Source organism: Canis lupus, chromosome 33 (assembly GCF_011100685.1).
Source record: "Canis lupus familiaris isolate Mischka breed German Shepherd chromosome 33, alternate assembly UU_Cfam_GSD_1.0, whole genome shotgun sequence".
NCBI lineage: Eukaryota > Metazoa > Chordata > Mammalia > Carnivora > Canidae > Canis > Canis lupus.
In genome coordinates, this window is record NC_049254.1 from 23,947,149 (window position 1) to 23,968,626 (window position 21,478).

At 40.4% G+C, this 21,478-nt stretch overlaps 2 protein-coding genes and 1 pseudogene across 5 annotated transcripts in view; 2 read left to right on the forward strand and 1 right to left on the reverse strand.

Moving 5' to 3' along the window:
* Nucleotides 1–3,489: 3,489 nt before the first annotated feature.
* Nucleotides 3,490–11,428, reverse strand: COX17 (cytochrome c oxidase copper chaperone COX17). The gene is given in 3 exon segments (NM_001012736.1): nucleotides 3,490–3,596; nucleotides 9,168–9,256; nucleotides 11,317–11,428. Coding segments are annotated over 2 exon segments (192 nt in total). The 5' UTR covers nucleotides 11,424–11,428; the 3' UTR covers nucleotides 3,490–3,596; nucleotides 9,168–9,171.
* Nucleotides 11,429–11,780: 352 nt separating this feature from the next.
* The window catches only part of CFAP91 (cilia and flagella associated protein 91), a 105,824-nt gene continuing 96,126 nt past the window's right edge, over nucleotides 11,781–21,478 (forward strand). Inside the window, exons 1-3 of one of the 4 annotated variants that reach the window (XM_038582945.1) lie at nucleotides 11,781–11,921; nucleotides 12,225–12,290; nucleotides 13,591–13,708. The gene's annotated coding sequence lies outside the window, so the exon portion shown is untranslated. Of the gene's footprint in view, nucleotides 11,922–12,153; nucleotides 12,291–13,448; nucleotides 13,469–13,590; nucleotides 13,709–21,478 lie in introns of those variants that run through there. The other 3 variants (XM_038582946.1, XM_038582944.1, XM_038582943.1) reach the window with 3 other exon arrangements.
* LOC119877832 lies at nucleotides 12,783–15,062 on the forward strand (annotated as a pseudogene).

A 21,478-nucleotide genomic window follows, 5' to 3' on the forward strand; every position in this document is an offset into this window, starting at 1 on the left:
TATGAATATGTGATATTTGTATTAGATACTTGGCATAGGAAAGAACACTGGGCTTGAACTCTACTGACCAAGACTCACATCTCAGGTCTGACCACAGTGATTTCCTTAAAGTGAGTACCTCTCTCACCTATAAAACGGGGATTATGTTTTTTCCAGGAGCCTTGCACCATACCTTTTATTAGTAGGCCTTGCTTAGAGTTATGGTCCTATTCTTATCAACCTTTCAGTCAAATGTTTTAAGGTTAGACTAAAGGAAATGATTAGAAAGAATGGTGTGAATGTATCTGTATTGAGTTTGGGAATTACTGTGAATAGCAAGGGCTTAGGAAAGATGTTGTGTCAGAATGTGGTGGTCACCTACCAGGAAGTGAAGTTCATTTTTCAAATTACTGTGGGAGCATCTCTTACTATTATTAGTACCAAAATGTTGTGTATAATCTTTGGGAAGGCTTACTTCAGTATTAGGGGAGGATGGGCAGAGGGTCTGTGAGATATATTTTTAGGAACTAAAGCACCCTTGACATCTACCATGTTCCTTTAGTTCCTTTACATGTCATGTAAGCATATCAAACTGGCAAAGGTTGAAAAAATTAACCTTGCTGAGAGCTTAGGGAAATAGGACCCTCAGATACAAAGGTAAAAGTGGGTAACCCCTTTCTAGAGATCAGTCAGGCAGTACTTATCCAAAGCCTTGAAAACATGCATAGCTTTGGGCCCATCCTTAGCTAGTGGTTAGTAAAGGATTTGTTGTTGATTTAAAGATTTTATTTATTTATTCATGAGAGACAGAGAAAGGCAAAGACATAGGCAGAGGGAGGAGCAGGCTCCATGCAGGGAGCCCAAAGTGGGACTCGATCCCAGGACTCCAGGATCACGCCCTGGGCGGAAGGCAAGACGCTCAACTGCTGAACCACCCAGGCGTCCCTATTAGTAAAGGATTTGTAAAGAATTTCCTATGGAAACTCCAGTGCAATGTTATTATGGAGTAGCCAAAAAAAAAAAAAAAAAGTAAAAATAAAATATATACACGCAGAAAGAGATGAATGGTAAGGTCACCAAAAAGACCAGTGGGATTTCAGGTGATTTCTTCCTCATATGTTTCAATTAAACCAATCAACAAATCAGAAATAATTTAGGTATCAGGTATATATGTTCTGTTCAAGACTGTTACTCAATTCCATGAATGGTATGACACATAGCAAGCAATCTACAAAACATTTGGTTTAATGCATGAATGTATAAAACAGTAGGGAATTGGTTAAACTACAGTAAGTTTAGAATGGATTTATACATAGCCAATACAAATCATATTGTGAGAACTATATTCACAGCTGGTAAGTTACATCAAGGGGAAAAAGTAACTAATACTATGATTTCATTAAAAATATATAGCATAAAAAATGAAATAAAAATATAGCATAACAAAAATAAAAATATATAGCATAGAAAAATGACATCATTTTTTATTTTAAAAGGATGTATAAATGCATTAGAAAAGTCTGAACAGCATACAGCAAAAATTCACACTGGGTGGTAAGTTTATAGATTTTCTTCCCCTTTTTTATAATCCAGGACATATTCAAGCAAAATCTGGATGACCATCTGCCAAATACTGGTGTTTGGTGGGAAGTTGATTTTTATCGGTCTTGGGAATCCAAGATTCTATTCTTCACCTAGAATGCTCTGAAAGCTATAAATTACTTCCTAAAAATAGTATATCCAAACAAATATTCAGGTGGAAACATGAGTATAGAATCAAAGAATTAGAGTAACACTAAATACTAGATACTATGCCAAATGTACAGTATATACACCATTTTAATAGTGCTCACAATCTTGTACACTATTACTACTATCCTTTTATTTATTTTTTAAAGATTTATTTATTTATTCATGATAGACATAGAGAGGCAGAGACACAGGAGGAGGGAGAAGCAGGCTCCACACTGGGAGCCCAACGCGGGACTCGATCCCGGGACCTGAGGACCGCGCCCTGGGCCAAAGGCAGGCACTAAACCGGTGAGCCACCCAGGGATCCCTCCTTTTATTTTTTTTTTTTTTAAGATTTTTAAAAAATTTTTGTTTATTTATGATAGTCACACACAGATAGAGAGAGGCAGAGACACAGGCAGAGGGAGAAGCAGGCTCCACGCACCAGGAGCCCGACGTGGGATTCGATCCCGGGTTTCCAGGATCGCGCCCTGGGCCAAAGGCAGGCGCGCCAAACCGCTGCGCCACCCAGGGATCCCTTAAGATTTTATTTATTCGTGAGAGACACACAGAGAGCAGAGACACAGACAGAGGGAGAAGCAGGCTCATTGCAGGGAGTCCGATGTGGGATTTGATCCTGGGACTCCAGGACCATGCCCTGAGCTGAAGGCAGCTGCTCAACCACTGAGCCACCCAGGCGTCCCCCTTGCTTCTTTTCTTTCGGAGGAGAAAAACAGACCCAAAGAGGTTGTGACCTGCTTGAGGTGACAGAGCTAGCTGTTGAACTGAAGTCTGTCATACTTCAAAACCATGCTCTTAATTAACTAGGAATCCTAAGGAACAATTTAATTCAGCTCCTTTAGAAGAGAGGCAACTTTCCCATCAGAGAATGACATATGGATACCACATATTATGTTCTTCAGTATCTTTTGTTGTTGAGATTTGAAACTCAATTCCCTTCAGGCAGAATGTGACTAATTGCTTCATTAGCCCATAAGCAGCTAATAGGCCCAGGGGGTTGCTATAGTAAGCAAACCACACTCTATGTTCCATTCCAGGTATCACTACAGCAGAGCACTGAGCTATTTCATTGGTGACTTAATTATACTAGTCTAGCCTCTGGCCTGGGACAGCTACTAACCAGTAAGAGACAATTATTTGGCCAGTAGGCATTAAATTAATGATCCTAGTTTATCTTAAAATGTAACTAGACATCTACAGATTAATCATGCCAAACAGTTGAGATCTTCTAAGCCAAGGCACCCTAACGTGGTCCAAAATCTAAACAAATAACTTTCCCAAAAGAGAGAACTAAAAAAAGAAAAAAAAAAAAACCAAAAAAAAAAAAAAAAAAACCGAGAGAGAAGAGAGAGAGAACTAGCCAAGAATAACAATAATGATATAAAGCATGAAGACTGAAGGCTTGTCTACCTCTTGCCTTTAAGTAAGTTAAAAATGAAAAACAAAACATTGAATGAGATGGTATGGTATGGCTACCATACTCATTCTGAATTGGTAAAGGGTATTTCCTTACTTCTATGCCCTTCATTTTGGAGATTTCACTAAACGAGATTAGTATTTACTTTCTCCTTACAACAGGAGTATCTAGAGTTCCCAGAATGACACAAGAACAGAAGGAACTAATATTATGAGTTTTTTTTTAAAAAAATACTATATCCTTTAAGGAAAATAAGTAAGTGCCATGTAGGGATGTATGGAACACAAAAAGAAAACACACCTGAAGATTTCTGACCAGTGATATTTTCCTTTATTTTTTTAAATAAATTATAAATACTTTTTCCATTTATCAAAGTTCCTCAAAGAATTCTCAAAACTATTCAATCTTCTTCATTCTTCAAGGATTATTCATTTACAGAGTAAACCACCTACAAAAAAAAATTTATATTAGAAAATTAGATTTCAAACATCGTGCTACAGCTATGGAATTAGGGAATTAAGACCACTAGAAATGAATGTCTCATCCACCTACTATTAACTAATTGCCACAATTATTCTAAACCACAGTTTAGAATTAAAAAACTCTACAGTTTTAAATTCTAATTTTGTCTAACTAAAAAACATCACTGAAAGTATTCAATCCAGTACTTTTTTTAATCTTTAGAAGTCTTTGTTAAAAACTCTGTATTTATTTACTAAAAAATCTCTTCCCCAAAAGACTAGGGCAGTTTATTTTTACAGATAGTCAAGATAAGAGACTTGCAAAGCCCTCCTTGCTGATTCAAGTATGTTTGGCAAAGACCCATGAAGTGGAAGGCAGAAGGTCAGCTCTGCATACAAGGCACTTCCTGTGGAAAGTTACTCACTTTATCCCCAGAGCAAAATATGGGTAACCCTTTTGAAATCTATTTAGAAATCAGAAAAGGAAAATAGTGGAGGATAGGTTTGCTGGTCTAAGTCAAGCAGTATCAGGCTTCTATCCATGTTGTTCTCACCCACCCCAACTCCCAGCCCCTATTCCAGAAGACAGAGAACAATGCTTAAAACGGTTAACTAAATAATCTGGGTCAGACAACTCTTCAAACCCAAAGCAAGTGCTTCTTCCTTCATCTAGCTATTATTCCCTGCGTGTGGTTTAGAAAAGGTAAGCCTCATCAATAATACAAACATCTAAACTTTTTCTAAAAGGCTCAAAGGAAGAATACACTTAAGGAAAGGACTGAGCAGGAAAGATAAGCAAAACAGGAGCCACTCAACACTTTAGAGATAGCAATCCATAGTACTGCTGCCTCTTTTACCACTAACTATGTATCAGGAGGGGCTATCCCGAAAGCCTCTGGGTGTAAACCTCTTGGTTATATATCTGGGTAGAAAGTCCTCGACAAAAGAGACCCTGTCTTTCTCATGCTGGCATTTTCTAGGGTATTCAACAATAAATATATATTGAATGAATATAAGTTTGAATAGCAAGAAATAACACCTTTTCTGGATTTTCTTGGGATATTTTCATACATAATCAGTTGTGTATGTGTGTGAAATCAGCACATTTTAACCAACTATTATGTTCTGTTAAACAGTAACTACTGAGTATCTCCACTACTCAGTGCTAGTCCTTTCATTTTCCTTCAATGATTTTAGCCCCCAAACTGAGTTCTCAGGGTTCCTTCTGACTCCTGAAGTCAGCAAGATACTAGCTACCATTTCCTCTTTACATTTTTAAGCAGGTTCTCAGTTCCTCTAGTTTCTTTCAGTAAGAATCTTAAGATAGAAGAAAGTGTCAAAAATCACCACCATCACACACTTATTTTTCCTTAGGAGTAGTTTTCAAGTTTCTGCCTTTGCTACCATTAAATATTTAGATAGTTTATATTTAGCAATACCCCGGCTACTTCTTCAGCTTAAACCCAGTGGTTCTTAAAGAAGGTTACATGTGAAAATTATCTAGGAGTTTCTGAGTCAACAGGAACAGATCAAGGCCCAGGGCATGTGAATTTTGGAAAACAGTCCTTAGGTGATTACAAGGTACACCTCTGGTTGAATGTAGCCTACTTTTAGGCTACTAAATTCAAGGTACAATAAGACCTATCTTACTTAGGATATGGCATTAAAATCTACAAAGGTTTTTTTTTTTTTTTTAATCTCAAGTTTATTTATTTATTTTTTTAATTTTTATTTATTTATGATAGTCACACAGAGAGAGAGAGATAGAGGCAGAGACATAGGCAGAGGGAGAAGCAGGCTCCATGCACTGGGAGCCCAATGTGGGATTCGATCCCGGATCTCCAGGATCACGCCCTGGGCCAAAGGCAGGTGCCAAACCGCTGCGCCACCCAGGGATCCCTACAAAGGTTTTTGAATTAAATAACTTTTGTGATCATTACGGGGAAGATCTAGGTGTCAAAACTAGGTTTCCTTTAAAGCTATCCTCAGAAAAATGTGGTCTAAGTCTAAGAGATACCAACTTAGGTTTATCTTATAACAATGTAGACAGTAGTACTGGGTTTTACAGCCAATAAGCTGGTTACTGAGTTATATGTATCAACAATAGGTCTTTAATTTGCATTCATAAGGTTTTAGGATTGAAGATCAAAACTATGTGCATTCCTAAAAATGAGTATGTTGGCAATAAGATCTCATTAAGTGCAAGGAATGAAGTCTAAAGTGTGTTTTAGAGAACATAAAAAAAAAATAGAGAACATAAAAGACCTACACTCTTAGTGTTAATTCCACCAGCTAGCCGTTCTTAGCTTGAGCAAGTCTTTTTTTTTTTTTTTTTTTTTTTTAACTTCACGGTCTTTTTATTTTTACTTCACTGTTTGTCCATTTCCCAATGGGAGTTGGGGAAACAGGACACCTGGGACCAAAGGAGATCCAAACACCTGTTCCTTTTCCAAAAGTACTATCATGCCGAAAAAGAAAACATGACATTTGAATTCTAAGAAGGCCGTATGTGGATTCAGACTGCTCTCCTCATAACCAGGGTTCAAAAATACATAATCAGGTCATATATTCAACAGACCTCAACTGAATGTCTGCTATCCACAATTCCCAAGATATGGGCTATTCCGTTCTGGTTTCTATCTGATAGTTTACAAATCCTATTCATACACCTGTCATTTAATCATCACAATGACTCTGTGAAGTAAAACTAAGGTTCAGAAAGTTAAGGACTTGACGAAGACCACACAGTTAAACACCAGGTCTTGTAAGTCCAAACCTCTTGCATTTTCTTCTACACACAAATCAAGTATATAGGAATCACTCTCATTCTTTGTCCCAATAATATAAAGACAACTAGGACATCTTTGAGTCCTTGTGAATTCATGTTAAGTATGACAACAGTTGTAGCACCCTTAAAAAATCACCCTTTTAATTTTTTAAAAAAGATTTTATTTATTTTACTTGAGAGAGAGAGAGTGTGTGTGAGCACAAGCAGGGGCTATGGGGTAGAGCAAGAAGCAGACTCTTTGAACCAAGTGGGGAGCCCAATGCAGGGCTGGACCCTAGGACCCTGGGATGATGACCTGAGCCAAAGGCTGACACTTAACTGACTGAGGTACCCAGGTGCCCCTAAATCACCCTTTTTATCAGGACAGGCTTGGCATTAGCAAAAAGTTTACACAACAACCTAGGAAGAAAGTTAGATTATGAACAAGGAAACTATGTATAAATGTTAAGATTTTAGGTCTTTAAAAATAATAAGTAAACTCACTCTTTTAAAGAACACCCCCCTCCACACACATACACCCAAACTTACTTATTTTACAAAATGATTCACCATAGGATTTAAAGAATGCCACTTAAGAGACACGCCTGGGTGTCTCAGCGGTTGAACATCTGCCTTTGGCTCAGGGTGTCATCCCAGGTCTGGGGATGGAGTCCCATATCGGGCTCTCTGTGAAGAGGCTGCTTCTCCCTCGAGGTCTCTGCCTCTCTCTGTCTCTCATGAATAAATACATTTTAAAAAAATCTTTATAAATAAAGCCACTTAAGTATGTCATGTACACACAGAGTAGATATACCATACCATATATAAAATCACAAAATGTATTATGGTTCTCTTTTTATAAATTAAAAAAATAAAATCCAGAGAGGATTAGTGTCTTGAATGTTAAATGTAGCTGAAGTAGAATACATGCTAAGCTAGAGGTCCAGAGAACCAAAATTAAGTCTCAGGGCTTTCAGCCTAGACTATTTTCCACTACATAGTGGTATTTCTTATCAGCTTGGAACAGGTTCCTTATCTGTCCTTTTTTTACAGCTCAAAGAAGACTAGCCATATGTGAAATTCTAAAGAGGCAGGAGAGAGGTGAAAGGGAAAGAAGCCAGACTTTCTATTGCTGTTATATTGGTATGTGACTTTGGCATTATCTCTCAGCTATTATTAAGTTAAAAGTGGTGGTGTGGTGTGGATGTTGGGCGGTGGGAGGGGTGGGCAAAAAGCAAAGAAGTCTGCCTGGAGACAGAGGCTCCAGTTCTGATCTTGCTAACTCACTTTGGGAGCCATTCCATACCTACAGGCCTTAGTTCCTCATTTATTTATTCATTTAATTAACAACTCTCTGTTGAGCACCTACTATGTGCCAGGCATAGTTATAGGGATATGACAGGAGTAAAGCAAAAATTCTTACTTTCTCAGAGTTTATATTCTACTTGGAGTAAAGCAATGCAGATATTAAATAAATATCTATTATGCAAGCAGTGATGTTAAGGATAGTGTAGCCACTAGCCGTTTGTGGCTATTCAAATTAAAATAAAGAAAACTAAAAATTCACTTCTTCAGTTTTACTAGCCATGTTTCAGAGGCTCAATAATCACATATGGCTAGTGGCTACCACAGAGGAGAGTGAAGGTACAGAACATTTTCACCATCACAGAAAATTCTATCAGACAGTACTGGGATAGAGTGATGGAGAAGGGATGCTATTTCAGATGGAGTGTTGAGCCAAAGCTTTTCCAATGAGACTTTAAAAATTTTTTTTATTTATTAATGTGAGAGATAGAGAAAGCACAAGATGGGGAGGGGCAGAGGAGAAGGAGAAGCAGATTCCTCACTGAGCTGGGAGCCCCATGAGAGGCTCAATCTCAGGACCCCAGGATAATGACCTAAGCCGAAGGCAGACACTTAACCGATTTAGCCACCCAGGTGCCCCATAAGGTGACTTTTGAACAGAGACCTGAATGAAGTGCGGGAGGGAATTCAGGTGCTATCTGAAGAAAGAGCTTCCAAACAAAAGATCATTTATTTGTGGGACTGTATAATTTAAGGTCCCTTTCAGCATTAAAATTTAGGTTCAAAGTTCTTAAAAAAAAAAAAAAAAAAAAGGTCTGAGGTTGTAGTATTATTAGAAGCCTAGTACAAAAGAAATAGTGAGAATTCCTTTTTCTTTAGCAGAAAGCAATGCTTCCATGTATTGCCTACTCCCTATTTAAAAGCTCCTACTAAAGACCCACAACAGGGCACCTGGGTGGCTCAGTTGGTTAAGCATCTGCCTTCGGCTCATGATCCTGGGGTCCTGGGATGGAGCCCTACATCTGGCTCCCTGCTCCGTGAGGAGTCTGCTTCTCCCTCTCCCATTCCCCCTGCTTGTCCTCTCTGTCAAAGAAACAAAATCCTTAAAAAAATAAAGACCCACTTCAGAGACAAGAAGTAAAGATTATTTTCTTTTTAGTTCCTTTAAGTCAGACAACTGAACATTCTGAGCTTCTTAAATTATTATCTCTTCTGACTCTGACGTAACTCTAAAGGCTTTTATCAAACCCTGTTTTAAAAGATAAATTCTCCCTCCCCAAATCCACTGAATGCCTCTCAACTTATTAGCATCATTTAGTCCCTACATTAGAAACTGAAAATTATTTTTAAGTGAGACTTGAGCATCTTAACCAGGTGAACTACACTTTGAATGGAAGCTTGCCCAATGACTGCTAAATATGCAAAGCACAAATTTGAAGCAATAAGCTTATGTATTATCTTCCCAATCAGAAAGTATCACGCTCACCATTTCATATCTTAAATCCCAGGGCTCTCATGCACTCCTTGTGGGCCTCAATTAGGTGTCCACAGTGCTCCTCTCCTTTCTCAATGATGCTATAAAACAAAATGTACTTGTTATCTAACAAAGTAGGCATTAAGTACATTACTAGTAAACAAGCAGCATGATAGTGATGGGGGGTGAGACAGAACATGGGTCTGATGGAATGTAGCTGAAGCTTTATTTTTTTATTTCTTCATTTTTGTATTTATCTTTTTATTGGAGTTTGATTTGCCAACAGTAGCTGGAGCTTTAAAAAAAAATGCTATTACACCGAATGGCTTTGTTTTTATTGGCTTTTGTAATATTTCTGTGCCCATGAAGATATTCCACAGACAACTAGCTTTTAGGGAGAATCTAATTAGAAGAAATAATTATGCCTATCAAATATTGCCTCTAGCTTATATCCAAGGAACATACATAGTTCTCTAATGAAATAAACCATCTGAACATTTACCTTCAATTTGCCTACTATAAAATAATTAAATTTTTCATTCTGCCCTACATTCAAATAGACCCAAATAAATCTCCTTCTAATCAAAATACACCCAACCACATAAACATCAAGATCTGCCAGCCAACAGCAGCCTAATGAGCCTCCCTCATGATGATCAAAGAACTTTCTATTTGTAGGATGCACAAAGTAAAAACTAGGACCATACAGCTTGACTTCTAGGGCCTGAAAAGGCAATTTTAGTAAAGATGAAGTTAAGCCGAATTTAATTATAAGAAAAAACTGACTACTGACTATAGATATTTGTGCATAGTGGTCTGAGGCAACTAACATGAAAACAATCGGAAGGATAGGTTTTCCTTCTTTAAAGAAAAGAAAGAAAGAAAGAAAGAAAGAAAGAAAGAAAGAAAGAAAGAAAGAAAGAAAGAAAGAAAGAAAGAAAGAAAGAAAGAAAGAAAGAAAGAAAGAAAGAAAGAAAGAAAGAAAGAAAGAAAGAAAGAAAGAAAGAAAGAAAGAAAGAAAGACCATACATCCTTCAATAGCTCAAGGGCTGCCTGCAGATGAAGGGATGCTGGGGATAGAGCCCCCTGTGAAGAGAACAGCTGGCGAGGCCCTCGTGTGGCTTGTATCATTGACCTGTACAGTAATCCTAGAGGCGGACACTTTTATTAGACCCATTTTACAGACACAGGACGCAGGTACCTTAAGTGATTTGCTCAAGGTCACAAAGCTGGTGGACCAAGGATTCAAATCAAACCTTGACTCTGCATCTCAGGCTCTCAGTCATGACTCCGGGCTCTTTTTAAGATTCAATAAGCACTTACTGTAAACTAGGAAAGCCATTTCTGCATCAGACTGTCGCCTTTCGATTCTTTCGCGGTATTAGTTGCGAAGTATCGAGCAGTAATAAAAAGCACTAAGCTCCTTACAACTTAACCGCACTATGCCACTTTTGAATTTTTTTTTTTTTTTTGGTGTGAGGATAAAAAAGGGGCTGGAGGGAGAGGTGTGCATTCACATTTTCTGCCCATTCCCCCGAATGAGATTTGTTCCACAATCCACAACGGAGGCGGTATCAAATGAAAAGAAACGAAACCTTCCGTGGGTTGATGGTAATTGGTAATTTAGATGTACTATTCTCAACACGGTGTCACCCTGCTTCACAGATGATTTTTTTCATTCATCTCTCCAAAGATGATGGAGGAGGAGAGGCAAGGGGGACTCCAGTACTTTTAAGACACGTAACCGGGTCCCGCTGTGCTAAAATTTTACCAGAAAACTTTTACTCTTCGATCTTGCCAAGTCTTCTCTCCTACCCCGTACCGGGTGGTAACAGCAATCATTAGTATAGACTTCCATTAATTTTAAGCTCCTTTTTAAGTCAATTCGCATCTTTCATCTATTTCTACGTATTTAGGAGACCGAAGGGCAGCACTTGACGCGTAACAGATGCTCAAAGACCCTTTGCAGAAAAGCTGAACGGGTGAAGCGAGCCCGCTTCGTCCACGTCCCCCGGCTGGGCTACGGGGACAGCCGGCCCACAGCCCACGGCGCCCTACAACTCCCAAGGGCGCAGCACAGCGAGCCGGGTCCGGTACGAGCCCGAGGCCGAGCGGGGTACGGAGGCACCTGCCCGCCGCCCCCTCCCGCTTGCGCACTGACCACGCATCGCGCGCCTTCTTGGTCTCCGGGCAGGCGCAGCAGGGCTTCAGCGGCTTCTTCTCCTGTGAGTCAGATGGGGCAGGGCTTGCGGCCGCCAGGCCCGGCATCTTTGAGGCCTAGAGGCAGCAATGAGCACCGCCACCTTACCCGGTTCCAGGCCCGGCGCACGCCGATTCGCTCGCCGTCACTTCCGGCGGAGCCCTACGGGGGACAGGAAGTCCCGCCCCTCCCCCCACCGCAGGAGACGGAGGTGGGGAAACTTGGCGCCTGCGCAGAGAAAGCTAACAGGCAATGAAGTGCGGGCGCTTCTTCGACGCAGGCGCAGAGAGGCGCGGGGTGAAAGGGCAGGTTGTGAGGCGCCCCGGGGGCGGCTGGAAAGGCGGCGACCGGCAGGTATCTCCGCCCAGCGGTGGGAAACCGAAGCCCGAGAGGGTGAGATGACTTGTCCACGCCCACCAGGAGGAACCGCTGACGAAAGCCGGTTCCCCGCCGAGTCACGGATCGATTCCGCGTGTTTCCTGCTGTCGGATGGTCGGCCCGCTCCTCCCATTTTCTGATTCAGTTAAACTTGATGAGCAAAGACATTTGAACAGTGCGACCCACCGGTGAGAGGGGAAAACGCGCCTGCCGTTCTCCATGCACCTTAATTTTTTTTAAAAAAAGATTTTATTTATTTATTTATTCGTGAGAGACACGGCAGAGGGAGAAGCAGGCTCCACGCAGGGAGCCCGACGTGGGACTCGACGTGGGACTCGACCCCGGGTCTCCAGGGTCACGCCCTGGGCCGAAGGCAGCCGCCAACCCGCTGAGCCACCCGGGCTGCCCTACACTTTAATTCTTCGCGAAAAATTGTTCCTAGCTCCCTTTCTGAGTGATTTGATTTCACTATGACTTGTTCTCACTCGTAGGGCAGAGAGACCAGTTAATGAAGTTGAAAAATGACTATTTCCTTGGCACGTCTCGAATTCCATTAGGTACATAAGTAAACGGATGCCTACTATTTGCAGTTGTGGAGGGTTGTTGTGTTTTGTGTTTGTTTTGTTTTGTTTTTCCTGTAGAGAATTGTTGGGAGAAAGGGATTGAACTTATTTTTTTTTTTTTTAAAACCAGGACTTAAAGGCGTCAGAGAGCTGCCTAGTGATTGATATTTTGGGTAATCAAACTTCTCAGTATCCCCTAAGCAAGGTTCGTTTCTGTATGCTAGAGATTTGGTTCGGGGAATCCGTAGGTATGGCTGTAAACTGGCGCTGTATAGAAATGATTTCTCGGTTTGTGCACCTGGTCTCCCGAGACCCCCTGAGCGCCACCCCCCCCCCCCCCCCGCTCCCCTCCCCTCCCCTCCGCGCGCGGTCCCATTTCTGCTCCAACAAGAGGAAAGAAACCATTGTGAACGGGGAGAAACTCGCCAAACTGCAAGCACAGGTGCGCATTGGTGGGAAAGGAACTGCTTGCCGAGAGAAGAAGGTGGTTCACAGAAGAGCTGCAGCAGATGATTAAAAACAAAACAAAACAAAACGAAACAAAACAAAACCTTCAGTTCTCCTTAAAGAAGTTAGGGGTAAACAATATCTCTGTTATTGAAGAAGTGAGTATGTTCACAAACCAAGGAACAGTGATCCACTTGAACCACCCTGCAGTTCAGGCATCCCTGTCAGCGAACACTTGGACCATTATAGGCCATGTGGAGACCAAGCAGCTGATGGAAATGTGACCCAGTGTTTTAAACCAGCTTGGTGCAGACAGTCTGACTAGTTTAAGAAGACTGGCTGAAGCTCTGCCCAAACATCTGTGGATGGAGAAGCAAGCACCACTTGCCACCAGAGAGGAGGAGAAGGAGGAGGATGAAGTTCCAGATCTTGTGGAGAATTTTGATGAAGCTTCTAAGAAAGAAGCAAACTGCATGGAGTCAACTTCTGAAGAAGATAAAACTTGAAGAAGTTACTGGGAGCTGCTCTTTCATATTATGACTGCTTTTTTTTTTTATGACTGCTTTTTAAAATTTTGTTCATGGATCTGATAAAAATCTAGATCTCTTAATATTTTTAAGCCCAAGCCCCTTGGACACTGCAGCTCTTTCAGTTTTTGCTTATACACAATTCATTCTTTGCAGCTAATTAAGATGAAGAAGCCTGGGGATAAAGTTTGAAACAAGGTTAATAAAGTTCTTTGCCTAGGAAAAAAAAAAGAAAGAAAGAATTTCTGTGTATTTTCCAAATTACAAAAACGATCTCCATTTATTCACTACTGTTGTTTAATATCTTGCTATTCAAACAGTGCCTCTTGGACTGCCAACATCAACATCGTTTGGAAAAGTAATGTACAATAAACATGGCTGAATAAATCAATGGGGAAAAGAAAACAAATGGAAGAAAATTGAACATCACATCAGAAGGTGGGTCTCTGGGGGCCCCTGGGTGGCTCAGTTGGTTAAGGGGTGCTTTTGGCTCAGGTCATGATCCTGGAGTCCCCCGATGGAGCCTGATGTTGGACTCCCTGCTCAGTGGGGAGTCTGCTTCTTTCTCTGCCCACCCCACTCCTGCTGTCTCACTTGCTCACTCTCACATAAATAAAATCTTTAAAAAAAAATGCATCTGTGGATGCATTAAAGGTCTACATATGAAAGGTCAAACTAAGAAATTAATAGAAGGTAGTGATAGTAGAAGAGCTAATCTTTTTTTCTTATTAAAATAATCATCCTAACTCTAGGGGTGCTGGGCTGGCTCAGTCAGTGGAGGGTTCGACTCTTAATCTCGGGGTCATGAGTTCAAGCCACACATTGGGTATAGAGATTACTTACAGATAAAATTTTAAACAATCATCCCAACTTGTATAGCATGTCTCTGTTACTGAGGATTCCAAAATACATTAATGTAAAGTTGGTAGAGGTTATCTTTACACTGAGGAGTGGAGTACAACCTATTTGGCAACATTTCAAAATCACAAATTGTGAGTGTCAACACAAATTGAACAAACCATTTAGAATCTAATAGTAAAGAGAGACAGTTTTATCTGAGCCCACATTAGGACAGTGCTCAGGAAACACTCTTCACAGGGAGGAAAGTACTCTGGAGAATGAAAAGTTTTTACAGTTGTATCTTTTTCACATCTTGTAAAAGCTCAAAAGATTATAGATTAGCATATAGGCAGGAATCATGAGTTTTACTGTAAAGGAATGCAGGGAACAGAAACGTTGATTGATAACTCAGGGACAAGATGGGTTTTCCTTTAGGCTACTCGTTCACAAAGCATGTGTGCATTGCATGTGTGGCAGACCATATATCAAGTTTTGGTTTGAACAAAGTTTATGTACAGTCATGCTAACTTAGAAAGAAATCTAAAATGGCTTCCCTTGTATATAAGGCCTTTTAGAGAGTTTCTTTCATCATAAGTTAAAAAAAATATGAAGTTAATTACATTAAAATAAAGGCTTGCTGTTTTCCGTAGGACATATTAAACAAAGAAGCTATTAGACTGATGTGGCACTAATGGTGCAGTGATGTACATTAAGCAAACTGAAAGTTAAGCCTACAAATACCTCAAGGTTACAAAATCAAAATGCTAAGGACAACCATTCACAAACAGCCAACTAAGGTTTTAAGCTGTGGCCAATCAATAATATCCTTTCTTCTGCCTTTTCTCTGTAGAGGCCTCTCTCTGAGCTCCTGTCAGTGGAGTGAGTGTTCCTAACCATTTCTGCTGCTCAATTTGTAACAATTTTTGTTCAAATAAACTCTTAAAATTTTTAATATGCCTCAGTTTATCTTTTAATAGAAACTATAGACAAAGTTAACACACAGATGATGAATTGGTCAAAGATATTTGAAACATCTAAATCCAACAAGGGATTGATGTCTAGAATATTTAAGGAGCTTATAGAAAGTAATGATAAGAGAAGACCAACCCCAACAGAGATATGGAAAAGAGATATAAACAGTATATAGAAGCAGAAATGTTCAACTTGTTTTTGTTTGCATACTTATTAAAGGCAAGAGAATATGTAGAATAAATAGAAAACTTGAGGCCAACTTCACAAAAAGAGCCCTTCCGAAAGTGTATTAATTGTAGAAATGGAAAAGAAAACAACAGTGAAATATCACTTTTACCCATTAGACTGACAAATTAGAAAGCTGAATAATGCCAAGTACCTGTGAGAATGCAGGTTACTGTTGGGAATGTGCATTTTGGAAGGCAGTTAGGCAATATCCAGTTAATTTAAGAATAGTTGCATAGTCTGTGACTCAACAATTCTGTCTCTGGATGTGTATTCCAGAGAACTTCCCAGCAAGTCCATAGGGGACATACATGGGGATAATTGTCACAGCATGTTTATGTGGCAGAGAATTAGAGGCAATGTGGGCATTCATCCCTGTGGGATGGATAGGGAAGTGTATTGTACTGGGCACGCACTAGAAGAAATTGACAGCATACACAAAGAAACATGAATATTTTTTTTTAAAGAGTGTGGGTACTGAAAAAAAGAATAAATACATACCCCGATACCATTTACATAAATTTAAAGAAGGGGTACAAAAACCTGAAGAAAATACCCATAAGAATACATATGTATAAAATGACTTGCTTTAAACAGAATGGTTGTTTAAGAAGGAAGGTAAGTATGGGAAGAGAATGGGGATAAATGCAAATGAATAAAATGACCTTGCCGAGACCAATGATGACAATGTGTCATGCACAGAGCAGGATAAATTGGTCAATTTTCTGTGCTTGAAAAACAAGGAAAACTATACTGGTTGCATCCCACTAAATGCAATCTGGAAAACACTGCTTCATGGAGTAGTAATTGAATTTAATGATTTGATGTCCTCTTTCACTACGCTTTTAGCTGGTGCAGAATAAAGTAAGTTTTATCCTAAGAGCTTAAGCCATGTTCTTGCTTTTAAGTAAAAAATAATCATTTTGTCGTAAAGACATACTGTGAATCTGTAGATGACGTGCTGTGATCTTATACTCATTTTGGTGCCCTAACAGTAGTTAGTATGCAGTAGACACCGCATGAAGTTTCATCCAGACAAATTATTCCAAAGAAAGCTTTATTTTGCCCTGTTGCTACAAAGAATCTTGAAGTATTTTTTCCCATAGAAAGATCTCTTATCTTAAATAAGTAGCGAGACAAAATTTTTTAAAGATTTTATTTATTCACGAGAGAGAGAGAGGCAGAGACACACATGCAGAGGGAGAAGCAGGCTCCATGTAGGGAGCCCAATGTGGGACTCGATCACAGGACTCCAGGATCACACCCTGGGCCGAAGGCAAGGGGCCCAACTGCTGGGCGTCCCAAGAAAAGGTCTGAACGATTTTTGCCTCTAGTACTGTCCAGTAACACTCATATTGGCACTGATAATTCTTAATAGAGAAGTCAGATTTTTAAGACGTGTTCACTTAGAATGTATAAGCAGGGGCAGCCCGGGTGGCTCAGTGGTTTAGCGCCGCCTTGGGCCCAGGGCATGATCCTGGAGACCCGGGACTAAGTCCCATGTCCGGCTCCCTGCATGGAGCCTGCTCCCCCTGCCTGTATCTCTGCCCCTCTCTCTGTCTCATGAATAAATAAATACAATCTTTAAAAAAAAATGTATAAGCAGTTAAAATGGCAGCATAATCTTCAGCTACGATGTCTTCCATACATGATGAGTTTGTGAACCATCATTTGATCCTCACAGCAGTTGAGCTTATTATTTACATTATAGATGAGAACACCGAGAGATGGACATGATTTGTTCAGTCACAAAACTTATAAGTGGCAGGCCTGAGGCTCAACATCTCCCTCTAAGGTCTGTGCTCTATCTACTATCCCATTTAATTTGTAGAAATGCAAGGTATTTCTTATTTTTAAATTAATCATTGATCTATATTTAATGTGCTACTAAACTTTTGTATCTAGGAAATCAACAAGAAGAGAAAGAAATATCTAAGAATTTAGGTATAGAAAATTGAGATACACTGTAGATGTAGGTTATAGACCAAAATACTGAAACAGCTTCTGCAATTGAGAAAAGACTTTTCTTGCTCACTCTCCTTCCTTGCCTCACTGAAATAAGGGTCCTGCAACCCTCCCTGTGACTTACTAGGGTAAACTAGTATTGGCAGGCCTCAGGTAAAGCTGGGTAGCCGCTCCATCTTGCCCTGCCCCCACTTCCTTTAATGGGCGGTGTTCCAGATATTAGCAACTCTTAGTTTCTTCCTTGAGCTCTGTGACTTTTTAAATTTTTATTTTATTTAAATTCAATTAATTAACAGATAGTATATGATTAGTTTCAGAGGTAGAATTCAGTAATTCATCAGTTGAGCACTGGGACTCTTAAAACCCTTCCAACAACTGCTTCTTCAGGATGGAATAGTCTTGAAAAAATACCAAAGACATTCCAAAGTGAAATATTTAGTTTCAGAGTAGTTTACAGCTACCCTACACACGTAGGTTGCTTTTTCTTCTGCCTTTTAACTTACGAAGAGGTAAGCTTTAAGACTAATGATTTTTACATAAACATTCTTTGCCTTTCTTACTCAGTCTAAATGCCTTCAGACTTGTGGGCTTGTCAGAGTAGGCACTTTGTTAGGCTGTATCAGGATACAGTGCTGGAGGCTAGCGCGGTGGAAGTCTAGGCCAGCTGGTGGCAAAGGCGGAGGCCCTTCCGGGCAGTACACCACAAGAAGCCAGATCTAACCGGACAGGCCCAAGACGGTGGAGGCCATGACAGGAAACCCTGACCAAATTGGAAGAAAAAGTGTTAACCGTTGTCCCACCCCAAGTAATAAATATTCTGCCTCCCACTTAACGATCAATAAAAGATAGAAACTGAAACCCCCAGGGCACGCATTGCTCCTGCTATTGTTCTTGCTCTCAAATCTCCTCAGGGTACTTTTTGTTGTAATAAGCTTTCCAGCTTCTGTTACTCATCCTCTGTGCTGCACGCCTGTCCTTGAATTCCTTCTCTTGACAGGACCAAGAACCTTTGGCAACTCCTTCAGGTCTGACTGGGTTGATGGCTCAGGAACCAGTTCACCCGGCAACATGATGGCCTTAGTCTTTGAGGAAAAATAGAGGAGTAGAGAACAATGACATTTAATGTTTCCCATTCTCTTCCCAAGAAAAATCTCAAAAACCCATTTCCCCCAAGAAAAACACCATTTTAGAGAGCTGTAATTGGAGATTAAATCAGAGGTAGGTGGCATGTGGAGACTAACAAAGGATTAGATTCAAGCATCTGTTTAAGAGAGGCAACTCTGAGGTTGGTTTGATTAAGTACTTTCATATCAAGTTCTTGGTTCCCAATGCTGATTCTAACCAGCAATATTTTACTATTTTAAGCCCTTAGGGGCTTTTCGCTATTGCTATTGTAACTGCTATATTAATAGGCAGCAAGAGTTGAAATGGGGACTATAATGGACTTTTGTATAGTACAGTGAATATGTTATTGTGTGGTACCGAATGGAAGCAATACCTGTGCGTGGCACCATGTGGATGACAGCCTTGGTAATGTAACAAGCAACAAGTAAGGAAATACTCTCAGATCCCTCCGTGTTGAAAGTATTAGCTATTTTTCCTGCCTAACTAATTCCAGGTGTGGAGACTTTACCAAGGAAGGGTAGGTAGTGGATGTTGGTGGAGGAGTGACACCATATGCTGAGAGAGAAGAATTACAAGGCCTGAATTCTCACTTCCCCAGTTCGTAAGTTCAGAGGTAATTTTGTATAGTATTTACATTTCTGCCTCTTGGGGAAAAAAATAAAAGCTTTCCAATTTCTACAGATAAATATGTGTTATATATCATGTTCTATAGCTTTTCAAGAACTCTGAAGGGTTTGAAATTTTACCCTATTTGCTTATCATAGTCCCATGAATGCTATTAGAAGCCAGCAAACTGCCAGGTCAGAGATAAAGGGTAATTCATTCCTTACAGCCATAGCAGCAATGCATCATATCGGCACTTTTGTGCCAGTTCTCTGAGCCTCAGTTCCCACAGGGTGATGTAAAGAAGGCCAGATGGCATCTGCACACACTCTGAGTTGCATTACAGGAAAAAAAAAAATAGTGAACTTAGGAAACCCAAATCTTTGATAGTGGGCTGTAGGAATGCCTGCCCTTTGCTCAAAGGGAGACTGACTTTGTAGGCTCTAAGCAAACCTGCCCTTTGCTCCACAAATGCACACGATCTCTCTTGTCCAAGGTTGTTTCCTACACAAAGGAACGAAAGCAGACAGTACCCACCTCACAAGACAAGCAGAAACATGGCCAACTGTCTTCCAACATGGCAAAGTATAACTTTTTTTTTTTAAGATTTTATTTATTTATTCATGAGAGACACAGAGAGAGGCAGAGACATAGGCAGAGAGAAGCAGGCTCCATGCAGGGAGCCCGATGTGGGACTCGATCCCAGGTCTCCAGGATCACACCCTGAGCCAAAAGCAGGTGCCCAACCGCTGAGCCACCCGGGCGTCCCTTGGCAAAGTATAACTTTAATGATTTTTTTAATTAACTAGTAGTAGTTAATTAGTAGTAGTACCCCTCTACAACATCAAAGTTACAAATAAACTGCATGACACAGAATGTAATTTTCTCAAGACTGCACATTATTTCTTGCTTGTGTAGCACTGCCAAAACCTAGTGGTAATACACATTTATTATCTCAGTTTTTATAGTTGGCAATCTAGGCATGGCTTAAGTAGCTCCTCTGATGAGGGTCTCACAGGACTGCAATCAGGATATTGGGTGAGACTGTGGTCTTATCTGAGGTTCTAATGGGGAAGGATATACTTTTAATCTCACTCGGGTTTGGCAGAGTTCAGTTTCTTCCAGTTGTAGGATTGAAGGTTTTGGTTTCTTGCTGTGGTTTGGAGGTTGCCCTCAGCTCCAAGAGGCTTGGTTCCTTGCTACGTGGGGTTCCCCAACATGGCCAGTTGCTTCCTCCACCCAAGGGAGAGAGTGAACAACTCCAATAAGATGTCCTGAACTGTCTACAGAAGACAATCACATAGTCATATATACCTCATCGCACTGGACATATTCTGTTGGTTAACGTCTTTCAGTGTATCAATGGAGGGGGCTGGCTATTGGCTACTTAAGAAAATTTATGTGATTTAGTGAGGAAAAGTCTGAGGAGGGGACATTTTAGCTGAGAACGCAAATGATGAGGAGTCAGCAGTGAGAAGATGGGGACAGGGGTAAGCAGCATTCTGGGAAGAAGGGACAGAAAGTGGGAAAGGTAGCTATGCCCACAGACCATTATAATATTGTATTTTATTTGTTTCTCTGTTTTTCCCATCATGGAGTATGCTGCACAGATTATCTCAGAATCTTCAACACCTATTCTATAGTAGACAGTAAACTTTTTCCATAAATGGATGGATTTATTAAAGTTTTTTTTTAAAGACTTTATTTATTCATAAGAGACGAGAGAGAGAGAGAGACAGAGAGAGACAGAGACAGAGAAAGAGAGAATGAGAGAGAGGCGGAGACACAGAGGAAGAAGCAGGTTCCATGCAGGGAGCCTGATGTGGGACTCGATCCCAGGTCTCCAGGATCACACCCCGGGCTGCAGGCAGCGCTAAATCGCTGAGCCACCCAGGGATCCCCGGATGGATTTATTAATTTAGGAATCATAAGTTTTCATTTATCAGGAACTTTAAAGATACAAAATGAGCATGTGAAGGCCTGTGCCCACAACGAACTAACAGTTGTGTGGAGAGAGTTGCAAACAATTAACTAATGCAAAGTGGTCCATGCTATTGATGCTCCTATAGTGTTGGAAGAAAGAATGAAGCCTGAAGCCTCACTCTATTTGGGAGATTTGAGAAAACTGCATAAAGGTAATAAAGTCAGCACCAAGTCTTCAAGGATGCCTAAATTAGTGCATAAATAGGAAAAGGCATTGTAGGCAAAGGAATTTGCTTGAGCAGGGGCTTGGGAGTGACAAAGCATATGGCTGGTTTGCAAACCCCCAAGAAGTTTAGGGGTAAACAAAACAAGAAATATGTGTGTGGAGTGATAGCAGGCCAGGAGGCTTATTCAATAAGTGACTATGGATCACATCAAAGGACAAAGAAGTCAACTCTAAGGTGTGTGCTACTAGCCTAATGGGATCATCTGAGTATCGTAAATAATAATAATGGATTAAAACACATCAGCTATGTAAAATGTATGCATTCCTAA